This window comes from Diabrotica virgifera, chromosome 2 (genome assembly GCF_917563875.1).
Source record: "Diabrotica virgifera virgifera chromosome 2, PGI_DIABVI_V3a".
NCBI lineage: Eukaryota > Metazoa > Arthropoda > Insecta > Coleoptera > Chrysomelidae > Diabrotica > Diabrotica virgifera.
Window position 1 is genome coordinate 213,045,196 of NC_065444.1, and position 15,479 is coordinate 213,060,674.

The following is a 15,479-nucleotide window of genomic DNA, read 5'->3' on the forward strand; positions in this document are numbered from 1 at the left end:
ACATTTTATTTTAATGGATGTTGATGTTACTAATATATACCTTATTTTTAAATGGGGTAGAGTAAATTCCCATCAAAATATGCATTTATATGCTCTTAAATCTCCAAATATGCAAGGCATATGCATTTATGAAAAACATGAGAAATATGCAGCATATATATGCATATGCATTTTGCATATAATCCAGTCTTTACTTATAACATATCCACAGGGTGCCGGCCGGTGCCGTGGCCTAAAAATTGTTTAAGCAATTGTTTAAGCACTTGAAAATGGACATTTTCGCATTTTTCAAATTTTTAATCGCGTATAACTCGACAACAGTCCAGTTTAGAGAAAAATGACCAGATACCTTTTTTACTCACAATGACCCAAATTATCTAAAAAAAAAATTGTCGGAAATGAAAAAATTATTTTCGTGAATTTGTTTAAAAAAATTGTTTAAAACATTTTTCTGTGGATTAAACTGTGGATATGTTATAAAGACCTCTTTTTGAGTAAGTTTGTGCAAAAAAATCTAATCGAAATAGTTCCGCTAACGGGGGCGACGATACAGTTGGACTATACCGCTAATTGTTAATAACTAAAAATAACAGCTTTATAATAAAATAATGACAAAAATCTCTTCAGGACGCTGAAGAAGATATTTGAATCTTGATCTTGTCACTTTTTTAATTTCATAATAATAATTTTTAATCGAGTTATAAAGCCTTGAAAATGGCCATTTTCGCATTTTTCAAATTTTTAATCGCGTATAACTCGACAACAGTCAAGTTTAGAGAAAAATGACTAAAGACCTTTTTTACTCACAATGATCCAAATTATCTAAAAAAAATTGTAGGAAATGAAAAAATTATTTTTGTGAATTTGTCTAAAAAAAAATAATTTAAAAAATTTTTCGACCACGGCACCGCTCGGCACCCTGTGGATATGTTATAAAGACCTCTTTTTGAGTAAGTTTGTGCAAAAAAATCGAATCGGAATAATTGCGCTAGCGGGGGCGACGATACTGCCCGGTCTAAGAGGCATTCAATCAAATAGAACGAGCTGCACATCCCTAGTTACGTCTGATAGCAATGTTGCACAGGAAGTCAAGAAGCAAATAAGATCAAATAACTTCGTAAGAAAAACTCCTTTTTCTTTCTCATATTCATTAGTGCCCTCCAGGGCGTCGGATGTAGGGTTCCGCATCTTATCCATTTCTTGCATACACTTCTACTGGTGGCCAGGTTCTTCATATCTCTTACATTCATGTCTCTCTTTTCACCAATATCATGGATTTGTTCCATCCATGTCTTCCTCAGTCTTCCCTTTCTTCTTTTGTTTTCCATTTTGGCTTCATGTACTTTCTTTGTTAGTCTCTTTCAGATCAGATAACGTCGTAAGAAAAACAAAATGCCAAATATACAGAACCTAAATAAGGCCGGTACCCACCTATGGTTTAGAATCTTAGACAATCTCCAAAAATGAGGAAAGATTATTAACTAGATTTGAGAGAAAAAACATATGATACACACCACAAAAGAAAATTGAATTTGTACGAAGAAGACTTTGAACATTACGACGATCCGGATGTCGTAACATTCATTAAAACAGGCTGACTGCGTTAAATTAGACGAGATAGTGCCAGTAGGAAAAAACAACAAGAAAACTAAAGCTGTGATACATCGAACAAATAGAAAATGATATAAATAATTAGGGAAAAAAGAACGAACCAGATCAAAATGAAGAAGAATAAAGACCCAAACAGGTTTGTCGAGCCAGTGATAATGATGCAAATTTTGTCTTAAAGATGGTAGATGCAAAATTCACATTCTCCACGTTTCTCAACTTTCGGAAAAATGACAAAAACTGTTTACTATTGAAGGCCATGGTATAATCCTTCAATTTTTGTTGTGTAACAACTTTGCTGTAATAGAAACTGTTTGCCTAAACTTTATGGGTGTATTTAATGAAGATTGTTTTGTAAATTTAATTTAAAATTCAGACAATGTGGATAATGACTCATGGATAATGTTAGTTATGATGCAAAATATTTGAACTTTGCTTTAGACTGTAGACTACTAACAACTAACCTTGCTAATTCAGATTTGTTTCGTTTCCACTTCTCGGGATTATTTTCTTTTTCCTTGTTTGACTAGTCGAGGTCTCTACTAGTTCATCCATTATGCACCAATAATTTAGTTTATTAATTAGTAATAAAAGTCGTATTATTTAAATCACAATCATAAAAGCGTTAATCAACCTTAACAAGCACATGTAAATGCAACAAGTGACGTGAGGTTCAAAAAAGCGTTGACAAAACATCACCAGAGTGGTGACAATAACGTGATGCGCTCTACGCACTCTGATTGGTAGAAATTGGAGAATATTAATTTTGCTGTAAATCATGTGTGGATAATGTGACTTATGTATCAGAACTTCATTTTCAGTATGGTTTTTCGATATTAAAATGTGAGTTTTGGTTCAAAATGTTATCACGGTTCGATTCGCCTTGAAAAGGTGAATTCATTGATATACATAACTGAAAATATGAAAATTTGGAGAATGTGAATTTTGCATCTACACAGTTCTTATATACCTAGTATTTAAAGGAACGATTAGATAAACGGATAAAGAACGAGTGACAGAAAGATAGGAGAAATCAGACCTAAATTATAAACAAGATGCGACTAAAAAGTATGAAATATAAATATCAGTATTTCTTCTAATCAGGATGTTTTTCTGAGCCGCGGCCGTGCTTTCTCTCTATCTTATTTATAAAGATAGAAGGAGATCTTTCCCTGCCGATCAGTATTTATATATCAGGTATATCAGTATTTACAAAGTATATCATTATTTTGCTTGATTTAAAAAGTATCACTATATTGCTTGGTTTAAAAAAGTTTTAATATTGTTCGTACTGAATTTGGAATGTTTTGTACCAGTTTTAATTTTTGTGATGATAATATGGTAATCGCAGGTTAGTTTAAAAAATCATTGTGTTTTTTCCTCCCTTTCAATTACTTAAGTTTAATCATTTGGAACATCAGTTCAATTACATTCATCAGTACACTATGTACTGCAAGCGTAGTTGTTTGAATTGTAAATTTTTCAAACATAGTTGGTTAAAAAAATAGTGTAACGAGAAATAGGACTAAATAGAGAAACGCATTTATCCTACATTATAATTTGGGTAAATATATACATAGTTATATAACAAGAAGCTAAAATAAGATTTTCGGTAACCACATAAAATCACATGTCAATTAGACCTGCATAAGAGGAAAAATCTGACAAAACTGGCGCTAATGTTAAAAAATAAAAGTTCAAATAGTCGGTATAAAGTTTTAACGCTTTATGTTAAAAAAAAAAAACAAATTTTGTAAACAGGTAATATCTAATATACATACAGTAACCGCTACGCTACTCGAGACACGGGTACATTGAGCCTGGTACATTGAGTCCTGGACCCTTCACTTGATGAACTGTTTACTTGTATGTCTAGTGACGTCTAGAATGTCAGAAAATGTAGAGAAACCAAAATGAACTAGAAAGTTGACAGTTTATAGAACAATTGTATTTAAAGTTTATAATTATCATTGTGTTAAATTTTAAAAATTATAAAGTATTGTAATATTGTTGGTGTTTGAACAAAGTTTTTTTAAAGCAGAGTAACAACACTCTTAATTAATGTATTTTTGTATGGAAAAACAATTATTTTGACAGTCACATGGCATGACAGACATAAAAGTAACAGATGAGAACGGGCCAGATTAGTCCAAGCCTAGCAATTAGGTACCCGTGTGTCTACTAGCGTGGGCGCTTACTGTATAGAAAGTTAGTAAGCCTTTAACTACTACTGAAATAGAACACTTTGTTCGATAATCTATGGCACAAGAGAATCGTCGTATAACAGAAGTCTACAAATCATTCAGTTGAGATTTCATGATTTGTTAATATAATCGCTTTTTTTAGAAGATTTAACAGGCACGAATTAAACTGCTCACAATATAGGCGAGCCACAAACTCACATTCAGTTGCTCGCAACTTTATATAAATATTGATTAAATATTAAATGGAAATAATTTCTACGGCGTACTTATCACCCTATCTAGCACCGACTAGACGTCAGAAGTAGAATCAAATTGGAAGAACCCATGACAATTGCTAAAGAAAAGCAACATTGGAGATAACACCAGCCCCCACTTCTGTTTCCGGTATGAAGTCATACGAGGATGACTTCTACCCACAATTTCTCAACTCTTTACTGATTCCTGGTCTGCTGAAAAAGACAGTAGTGTCTTCGCTACGCGGTAGCACCAACTACCCTCATCCCACATAGAGTCAAAGTTTGCATTAAACACATTATTTGTTGCCAAATTACATTGTTGCTGTTATACATATATCAAGTAAGTTCACTTCTATAATATTTTTGTTAAGGATTCATATATCATTTGTGATGAAATATTTAGTCTTGTATCGCGTGTTGAACCTTTTAACCAGTGAGAACATTTTAGGTTTGTTTAAACATTCATTTTATCGTATATTTGTATATTGTATTAATAATTCTCTTTAATTTGTGTTGATTAATAAATTATTGTGTCAATTATTTGTATGTGGATACTAATTTCATTATTAAATTGTGTATTTTATTACCAATTTTACATTTGAATTGCCTTTATTAATATTTATAGTAAGTCCAATATAATTTATATCTTTTGTGTCTGATTGCATTTTGAATGCCTTTATTACCAAATTTGATCTATTTTACCACCAATTAATTGTATTATTGTATCTGTGGATATTGTTTACCATTTTAACGTGTATAATATTAATTTGTCATCATTTCTTATGTTACTCAACCATATTACTCGAATTCTTAAATTTCTTTGTCACTAATTCATTTTAAGGTATAAAATAAAACTATATCAAACTCCTCCAAAAAAACTTCTTTGTATACTTCCAATTTTGTTCTTTTTTTTTTATTTAGCTTAGTGACTCGGCAACTAATTACCCTTGGAATTTTTGTTAAATTTTGTAAAATATATTTATATTATTTTGATTTTTTAATTTTAATCAACCTATTCTAGGTACACCACTGGTAACGTCACTTTGACGTAAAAGTATGTTTAAACGAGGTGTAATTTAAAAAAATCGGCTCCTAGATACGTAAGCCTGTAAACTATTCAATGATCGTAACTGTATATTAATCCTCTCAGTTCTTGTATACCTGATGGTTAATTAATTCACGACCTGCAATGGTCAATATATTGTTTCCTTTCTAAGCTATTTTCTTTTTAAACTTTTCACTGTTTTGTATTATGGTCGCTTCTAGACAACATAACAGATAAACCAATGCTTGTTGACCTTTTGTAAAGTTATGCTCGACTATAAACAAATATTTGATTTTGTATCTTTGGTCACGTCGCATATTATTTTGTCGGCTTAAATGATTTAGATTTAAATGTACAGTGGAACCTCGATAACTCGGATTAATCGGGACCGCGGCCGATCCGGGTTATGGAAAATCCGGGTTAGCCGTAGAATCTGGCAAAAATTAATAAAATACGGTATACCTACAGATAAACACCGTTATAATTGAAATAACATGAAATATATATCGAGAGTACACATCTAAATTACGTAAAGTTGTAGAGAGTATTATTCATTTCTTGGTAAAAACACTCATGCATAGACAAAAAACACGCAAACACAAAACTATCAGAAGCACGATTACAGAACGGAAGCGAAAAATAGGACTGTACTACACACAATACGGTAACAATCGAAACAATGATAAGTTATTTAAGAACAGTGGAGACTAAGACCATTGTTTAAAAAATAATTTTTTAAATAGTCTTTTAGTCTTTTTTGAACAATGCTAAGACAGTTTGAAATAAATAAAGGAATACAGGTGCCTGTTGTTTCCGATAATCCGAGATATTGAACGTCGCTCTGCCGCCGTGTGCCATGAGTCATTTTTACTATCGTATAGTTCAAATTACACAAATACACATTATCTTTCAAATATTATATTACATACATTTTTATTGTTGAAACGTTTGTCTGATGAAAATCGGTCCGGGTTAGCCGGACTTCCGGGTTATCGGGGGCCGACTTATCGATTTTCCACTGTATATATTATATGATATTCTCTGTTTTATTTCACTTGCTTTATATAGAATTTACTTATAATCTTTTTGTTTCTTTCTTTTTATATATCGTAATACACATTTCTGAGGTATACAGATATATTTGGTATCAAATTTTCCCGGTTACCAACCATGACCTAGGGGTCATGGTCATATTTTCAGGAATTCGTCGCTCGCCTCATAAAAATTTTGGAATCTTTTTGGATTATTTAAATGATATTTTTAAATGAGGAAGTATACTTGCTAAAATAAAGAAGGCCAAGAAAATCCGTACTACTAATTCGGCAATCTTCTGGAAAAAACACTAAACGTAAATATAATGATGAGGTTACTTATAAAGCGAAAAAATAACGACGATCATCTATTTACACATATTTAATAGCTATTAGGTGATAGTGCAAATTATAATTAGTCAATAATGGCACTTTAAAAGTCTAAGAAAATACAAATAAGTAAGTTCTGAAAAAAGTTAAGAAGTAGCAGATTAAGAAAAACAAACAAAAATACATGAATCACAAAAAGTATCGCATAATTTTTGAAACCGAAAAAAGTTTAAAAACAATTTTTAATTTTTAGCAGAACTTTTTTCTGTTTCAAAAATAACGCGGTACTTTTTGTGATTAGTGTAGTTGATATCAAATTAAAATTATTAAATAATATTATATCTGAATACGCGTATACACGTACTATGTAGGAACTTGCAAATTTAAATTAATATTTAAACCAATAATATAGTTTACATTCTCCTTTTTGACAACTATGACTCAGTCGATGTCGTTCTGAGGGATTTTTCTTTGACTTATAATTTTTTATAGATTTTATCACTAAGGACTATCAGAACCACCGTTAGGCGGTATACTTTCATAATCTTGCGTTTGAATACTCGCCGGTTGTGTAGTGATACCCTCTAAGGTCTGAGATTCAGTCGTTTCAACAGCGGTGGAAATCTGTAAATAAAAATTTTAAAATACAATTTAAACAATAAACCATTTTTCAGACAAGTTTGTACTTCAATATAAAAGATTATAAAAATTAGAACACGATCAATTTCATGGCCTAGTTAAAACGAAACCACTACATAGAAATCAGAATAGTAGGACAATTGAAGTGCACTAGCCCAATAATTATGTTTTGATATAATACTTTTATTACGAACAAATTTAATGCTTTATGCCCAGGCGCCTGCATCAAAGTTACTCCATTGCGCCTTGCCAGTAGCAAAACGGGGTAGGAAAAGGTAACTTAATGGGAACGATAACTGTGATGTCCTTTGTACTGAAGACTCTAGAAAAACTGTCCGATAGACACATTAGAGATGATATTATGTTAGTTGAAAGTTGCATGCATCAACGATAACGCGTAGTGGTACCATGTTGTGAATAGGGTAGAGTACATTCCGAAAAACAATGAGGTCATGCTGGGTGTATTTTTCTACATAAGGAGGAAAGGATGCATTCGACAACACCTTTTACGAAGCAATAGCAAGGACGATTACTTTATCTTTTTTATCAATCAAACTGGAGATGGATAGACTGCATGCTGTCTGTATGTGGTATAAGTAAATGTAAGGATTAAAGGACAAAGTGTCAGTGCAGGTACACAGCGGTTGCCCGCAGGGGGAGTCTTATCTCCTCTCTTGTGAAATCTGGTAATGGATGAGCTGACAGCTAGACTAAGTACCGACAGACATCTTGTTCTGGGCTATACTGATGACCTGGTCATCTTGGCCCTCTTAAATTATACAGGGTATCCCGAAAATAGTGCGTTCCTTAAAGGTATAGGTAGAAGGAACCATGTAGAGCAAACAAGTCTTATTTTTTTTTCTAAGTGCAACCGTTTGGCTAAAAAACCAAAATACATTTTGGTATGCAAATTGAAATCTGACAACTATGTATACAAAAATCTAAACATAGACAATCAAAATTCAAAAATAGTTGCAGCATTTTAGCTATTAAACCCTGTCTTCATCCTAAACAAACAAACAAATTCTTGTTTTGTTGTATTTTCAAACATGGGGTGGTACAATTATTTTGCAGGTGTACCTGTCTGACCCACATTTGTGGTGTCAATAAACTAAATCACAAACAGTTCTTGTACAGTGATGCCAAATTAGTTAATTTTATGAAAATAAAAGTTCGCTTACATGGCGAACAATGTATTTTTTTTTTGAAACAGTTAACTTAAGAAAAAAATGTTACAGGACTTTTTTGTTCTATATTGTGTATTATATCCATACCTTAGGAACGTACAATTTTCGGGGACACCCTGTATAATAAATATTAGTAACCACATACGCAATCTAAATATAAATGTAGTTGATGCTACTTTAGCAAGTTCTTCATCTCTTTCACACAAGAATGACATTGTTCATTCTTTTTTATGTGCTTCACCCTTTAAGGACATTGGTGATCATCATGGCCAATATTACTGTGCATGCAGCTGTTCTGAAAAGTTCTAGTTTTTTGCCACACGTGGGTCGTTTCTCCGTTCTTCTTTTTCCTTCCACTTTCCCTTGTATAACTAATCGCATAAACACATATTTTTCATTCCTTCAGCAGTCACTGAGCAGAGCTTTCGAGCTCTAGTTCTAATTTCTGTTCCCAGTTTTCCATCGCATAATACTGTTTACATCTTATTGAAAGCGCTTATGACATTGTTAAGTTAACAATATTGACGGAAGCCACTGTTATGTTCACCTATAAAGGTACTTTGGACATTTTTATGGACATATTTCCAATCTAACCCCCATTTTACTCAGATTTTTTAATAGACTATAACACACCATTCTCGCCTTTCCTTTTATGACGATGTGCAGAGGCGATACAGCAGCTGAGGTGGAACCATCACGGTATAAATCCAGTATAACACGCCTGGTTTAAAACACTTCACATTTTTTCACAAGTGTCCTTGTTTAGCATTAAAGTCAAAACACTTCTCTTGGTTATTCATATCTCCCATTACATTACGTTAAGCATTAACACCATTTAACACCATTTTTCAGCATGCAGTATATTTTGCAGCCAAATTGGTCTTGTCATCGCTTCGTCCATGGTTTTTTGAAAGCTTCCTCTATATCCAGAAATACACTATCTCTTGGTAGAGGTTCCTGCTATATAGGCACGTTTTCCATTATGTATAAGACTTTCAACGAATATATCGTCTCCAATGTGCCCATCAAGTAGTTTCTTCACAGTCTCTCATACAAATAACATCAGACTTTAATCAGAGATCAGTCTCAGATACTTGGCTTTTTCCTGTCAAGACCACGTTTATGTAAACAAGCTAAGCTTTTAACATATCTTAATTCCATTCATTTTTCTTTCAATAATTGATGGATTCGACCGTTACTTGATGGAAGTTCATTTTATCTCACAATAAAACACTGAAAAACGTTTGTTTTCTATACTTCCACAAAATTTATTACAACTATGTTATTACTACAGCTGTTCCGGCAAAGTGCCTTTCTCACTTTCTCATTTGAGAAAGGCACTTTGCCGAAACAGCTGTAGTAATAACATAGTTGTAATAAATTTTGTGGAAGTATAGAAAACAAACGTTTTTCAGTGTTTTATTGTGAGATTTTTCTTTCATTTTATTCCATTCACATTCTTCATCACTACTGCAAACCACTAATTCACTACTGTAAAATTCTCCTTCAGGGGAACATCCCTGGCGAACCCAAACAAAAAAAACTGGCTTGGCTCAGGGTAGCATACTAGCACCTAACCTTTTCAACCCATTCACCAATGATCAACCAACGATAACTTTTACTAAAGACTTCTTATACGTAGACGTCTTACGCGTCCTAGTCCAAGGTTCAAACTTTGAAGAGGTCGAACAAAAATAGGAAGCTACCCTGAATTTGATATCAAATTATCATAAAGAAAATTCGCTAAGACCAAATCGACTTGTCAAAACGAAACTCAACATCACCTGGAATAATACATTGCTAAAGCACACCGAAAAGCCAATATAACTCGGAGTCACACTATACTGCTCATTAACACACAGATTTCACTGTGAAAAAACGAGCAACTTAAGGAAACTTAGCAATGGGGGCGGCAAACCCACAGTACTAAGATCAACAGCGCAGTCGCTCTGCTTCTCAACGGCTAAATACGCATGCCCGCTATAGAAGAGATTTGTGCACTCCAAGAAAATAAATGAAATAGTTTCTAAACGACACTTGCTGACTCATGCGGACTGTATGAGACCAACCACTCTGCATAAACTGTGTAAGGGTACGACCATGCCGAAGATACATGGATGAGCGCGGTGTAGGTCGCGATCGCAGTCGAGGTTTACATGGATGACGGGCGGAACATACCGAAGATTTCCTACCTTTTAGTGTTCTTTGCGGTTTCAAACCAAAACTTGTCGCAACCTGATTACAACAAGAGATAAATAAATACACCAGCCGTATCTCCGGCGAATGTCAGCGATCACGAGATCGCCGTAAACCGCGATGATAGGTCGCGAGGGTGAACGAATGACACATCCTTGGTATGTGCGATCTCATAGAAAATGAAGGTTTGTTTTGACATCGATGTAGATCGCAACCTTCACCGCGCACATCCATGTATCTTCGGCATGTTCGTACCCTAAAGCTTTAGGCCTCTCGGATCCTGACTCCCCTTAGCTACGAACCGTATCCTAGCAGACTGAAAGGAAGAAGCGTTTCCTTATTACCCTGCTAGACTAACCCCCACCCCTGTTATCCTCATAAACAGAGCAATTGGTCTGTGTAACTGTGGAGCAATAATACAGAACATGAAACATCTACTAGCGTGCCCAAACCGCCCGCATAGATGCGTTCTCGATGACATATGGACAGGCAACGAACTACCTTGAATACAGCCCAATACTCAGCTCAGAAACTATATTTTTCCGGGCACGAAAAAGTAAAGAAAGTTTGAAAAGTGTATTAACCGAAGACAACGATTAAGACTAAGCTTCTTCTTCTTCTTAATGTGCCTATCCGTGACGAATGTTGGCGATCATCATGGCAATCTTCACCTTATCTGCAGAAAGGCGGAAAAGCTGCACAGATGTTGTATTGAACCAGGTTCTGAGGTTCTTAAACCAGGATGTTCTTCTTCTTCCTGGACCTCGCTTTCCAAATATTTTGCCTTGCAGGAAGGATGGCTTGTAGGAGGGCATATCTGGATTCATTTCGCATAATGTGTCCAAAGTATTCCAACTTTCGAGATTTGATGGTGGTCAGTACCTCTCGGTTCTTCCCCATTCTTCTAAGGACCTCTTCATTTGTGACTCGATCAGTCCATGGGATTTTAAGAATTCTCCGATATGGCCACATCTCAAATGCTTCCAACATTCGGCACATATCCTCGTTCAAGGTCGATGATTCAACACCATAAAAAAGGACAGAGAAGACGTAACATCTTAACATTCTTACTTTTATACCAAGAAAAAGGTTGTGGCTCTTGAAAAACGCGCCCATACGGTTGAAGATTGATCTAGCTTGTCCGATGCGCGCTCTTATCTCTTGGTTGTTGGTCCATTCTTCATTTATTATGGTGGCGAGGTGGTTGTAGTGCCTCACTCTTTCTATAGGGGGTTGGTTGATATAGAGTTGACCTTCTGTTATCTTTTTCTTGCTGACGATCATAAGCTTTGTTTTCTTTACGTTTATATTGAGTCCATATTGTTGACTATAATACGTGATTTTGTTCATGAGGACTTGTAGGTCTTCTAGGTTGTCCGCAAATACTATGGTGTCATCTGCATACCTGATGTTATTTAGCCGGTACCCGTTTAGTAGAATACCTTTTTCAGTTTCGTGCAAAGCTTCGATAAATATTCTTTCATAGTAAAAATTGAAAATTAGGGGGGACAAAATGCAGCCCTGCCTCACTCCACGCATGATTTTCACATATTCGGTGTGTTCACCGTCAACTCTCGAGGTTTGCAGTCTGATTCCAGTAAAGGTTTCTAATTTGTTTCAGATCTTGGCTGTTAATTCCTGCTTCTTTTAGTATTTGCAGCATATTGGCGTGTTGTACTCGATCAAACGCCTTCTCGTAGTCAACCAGACATCCGTGTACGTCGCAATTGACGTCTCTGCATCTCTGGAATAAGAGTTGTATTGAAAACAAAGCCTCTCTCGTACCAATAGCATTTATGAACCCGAACTAGTTGGCCGAAATTTGACTTTCACATAGCTTGTAAATTCTCGTATGAATTGCCTTTACGAACAATTTTAGGGGATGACACATCAGGCTTATCGTACGGTATTCTTCGTATTTTTTGGCTCCTGGTTTTTTTGGAAGTGCAATAAACTCAGACTTCAGCCATTCTGTCGGTATTTTTCCAGAGTTGTATAAATATGTTGTTGTATATTTTATGTGATTATTTCTATTGATTCGTTGTCCATCAGTTTAAGTAGTTCTAACAATAAAACACTGAAAACGTTTGTTTATCAATTACACAGGTTTACAAAAAAATAAATTGTGGACTATTTGACGAATCCATATGACTAGGGGGTTTTTGGGGTCGCTGATCACGAATCCGGGGTCCGCTGACCTCTCTCAAGTCTAGCTCAAGGTCATTTTAAGATAAATCGACACAATCGCTCTGAAAAAGTAAATTAGTAGGTTTTTGGGGTCGCTGATCACAAAACTGGGGTCCGTTGAGCTATACCACCTCAGATAAAGGTCATTTCAAGGTCAAATCAGTTTTGTGATCAGCGACCCCAGAAAACCACTAATATACATTTTCAGAGCGATTGTGTCCATTTATCTTGATTTGACCTTGAAACGAACATCGAGAAAGAAATTAAGTTTGGAGCATATACATTTGAAAGAGTACACCGTTTCAAATATTTGGGAGTGATGGTGAATGGCAGAAATGATAGAACGGATGAAATAAATGAACGCATCCTACTGGGTAATAAAACCTATTGGAACTACCAAAAATTCTTGAAAGAAAAACACATTAGTAAGACAACCAAATTAAAAATTTACAAGACTGCAATGAGGCCAGTGATCACCTATGGTGCAGAGACGATGTGTCTAACACAAAAAGATGAAATGAGATTAGAAATCTTAGAGAGAAAGATAATTCGACGAATAATGGGACCGGTGAGGATTAGTGTAGGCGAATTTAGAAGATTAACAAATGAAGAAATTAAAGAAGTCATCCAGGGTGAAGACATAATCAAGTTCGTGAAGGCGCAGACGCTCAGGTGGCTGGGACACACAGAAAGAGCTAACCCAGACTCTACGCTAAAGCGAATAACTGGCTGGAGACCAACAACAAAGAGACCAAAGGGAAGACCCAGAACAAGATGGAGAGATCAAGTCTTAGGAGACATAAAGACGCTGAGAATCTACAATTGGAAGGAGCGTTGTAAGGACCGGAAAGAATGGAGGAAAGTTGTAGACAAAGCCAAGTCACACACGCTGCTATAATAATAAAAGACAACAGCGGACTGATTCTCCGCAACAAATGAATCAGAGAGCCCAAAAGTGCGGCAAACACTCCGCCAGGAGTGAATAAGCCATGATGATGATGATGCGACCCCAAAAACGCCTTGATATACTTTTTCAGAGCGACTGTCTATTTATCTTGATTTGACCTTGAAATGACCTTTACCTGATGTGATAGAGATCAGCGGACCCCTGATTCGTGATCAGCGACCCCAAAAATCCCCTAGTCGTATGGTTTCGTCAAATAGTCCATAATTTATTTTTTTTTGTAAACCTGTGTTATTTAAGTATCAAGTTATCAATTATTTAAGTAGTTCTGCTTGTATATTATCGAGACCTGCTGCTTTGCCATCCTTTAGCTGAGTTATGGCAGAATAAACTTCCTGCTGTAATATTCTTGGTCCATCATTTACCTCTCCTTCTAACTCAAAGGTGTTATCTCTTTGGTCTTCAAATAGTTTTTCTAGATATTCTTTCCACGTTCTAATTTTACTCTGTCTAAGATGATGTTTCCGTCAGAATCAGTTAGATTTCCTCTCGGTCTCCGCCTTAGTCCACCGGTGAGTTCTTTAACTTTCCTAAAAGACTAAGTTACTGTAAAAAATCCTTTTCACATTACAAGGTGAGCGTTGATCTTAATATATTTATTAGTACTCAGTATAGTAGTACAAGCTATCTAAGAGACTCACTAATATTCAGCTCAGCGTGGTGCTATTCTTCGAGCTGTGGAATTCCATAAACAAGGGATCAACTGTTTTATGAAATGATCCCTTGTTTATGTAGTTTCACACCTCTAATAATAGTAACTAGCTTAGATAGCGGTACTGCGGTTATATTGTACATAAAATACGAACGCAAGCATCTTTTATGTATTATTATATTTTATATTTTATAATATTTTGTCCACTATTTGATAAAATGAATTAGGCATGCAAAAATATAACGAGCGATTCACAATTATTGGGATCAAAGCTAGCCATGCAAAAAATTACGTATGTCTTGTATGTCTGAATTTATATCATTGGTTTATCAATTAACTTTGATTAACATTATAAACCATAAAAAATCAGTCAAAACCTTTAACACAGAACTTTAATCAAAAATAAAAAGAATTAACAAAATTATAAGTATAATTAATAAATAAAATCAAACAAGATTCTGTGTATGTCCACCACCAGCATCTCTACATAACCTAATCTTTCTTGCTAAGTTGACGTACACTGCAAAGTTGACGTAAACTGGAAAGTATATCTGAATTTAGAATAGACATGCACTGTATCGCTATCTCTGTCGTTCAGAGCCACCTATGGTGACAATAATTTTGGATCACACGTTATGTTTTGATAAGTGTACAGCTATTGATGGTAAAGAGAATTCTACTCACGGTTTGACTAGACTGAGTCGAACTCAAAGGCTGTGCGATAGTACCCACGGAAATAGTGGTAGTGGGAACTGTATTCGTTGCCGTCGATGAAGCCGTTGGGAGGGTTGTAGTTGATGTTTGAGTTGTCGCACTGGACCGTATTGCTGGAATAAAATCGGTTATTCTTAGGGGCATTTGTGGCGTAGCTACTGTCAGAGTTCGTAGCTGTGGCGGTGAATTCCGCATCAAAAATTGCTGGAAATGGGCTTGTTGCAGAATTACCGGTAGTTCATAGTGATGGAAAAAGTACACCATTGAATGCTGAAACAAACGAACATGATTAGTAAAATTACAGGTAATATGTATAGGGCAGTCAATGAGGGTATTTGGCTCCGAATTCCATCCTACTATATCGATTTACTTGATATTTTCACAGTAAGTAGTGAATAGCTCAAGAAACAAAGTCTACCCTATGCCGATGTGTGCGTTTATCTTGGGGGTGGTTCCCACACCTTCTGGGGGTGAAAAATGTTTTGG

General features: G+C 35.2%; 1 protein-coding gene across 2 annotated transcripts in view; it reads right to left on the bottom strand.

Moving 5' to 3' along the window:
- Positions 1 to 1,422: 1,422 nt before the first annotated feature.
- LOC114332134 (membralin) overlaps positions 1,423 to 15,479 on the bottom strand; it is an 893,172-nt gene continuing 879,115 nt past the window's right edge. For both annotated transcript variants that reach the window (XM_050643070.1, XM_050643069.1), the window contains exons 10-11: positions 14,964 to 15,263; positions 1,423 to 7,078 (exon numbers count right to left, since the gene is read on the bottom strand). In XM_050643070.1, coding sequence (XP_050499027.1) covers positions 6,956 to 7,078; positions 14,964 to 15,263 — 423 coding nt within the window. In that variant the 3' untranslated portion in view covers positions 1,423 to 6,955. The remainder of the gene's footprint in view (positions 7,079 to 14,963; positions 15,264 to 15,479) is intronic.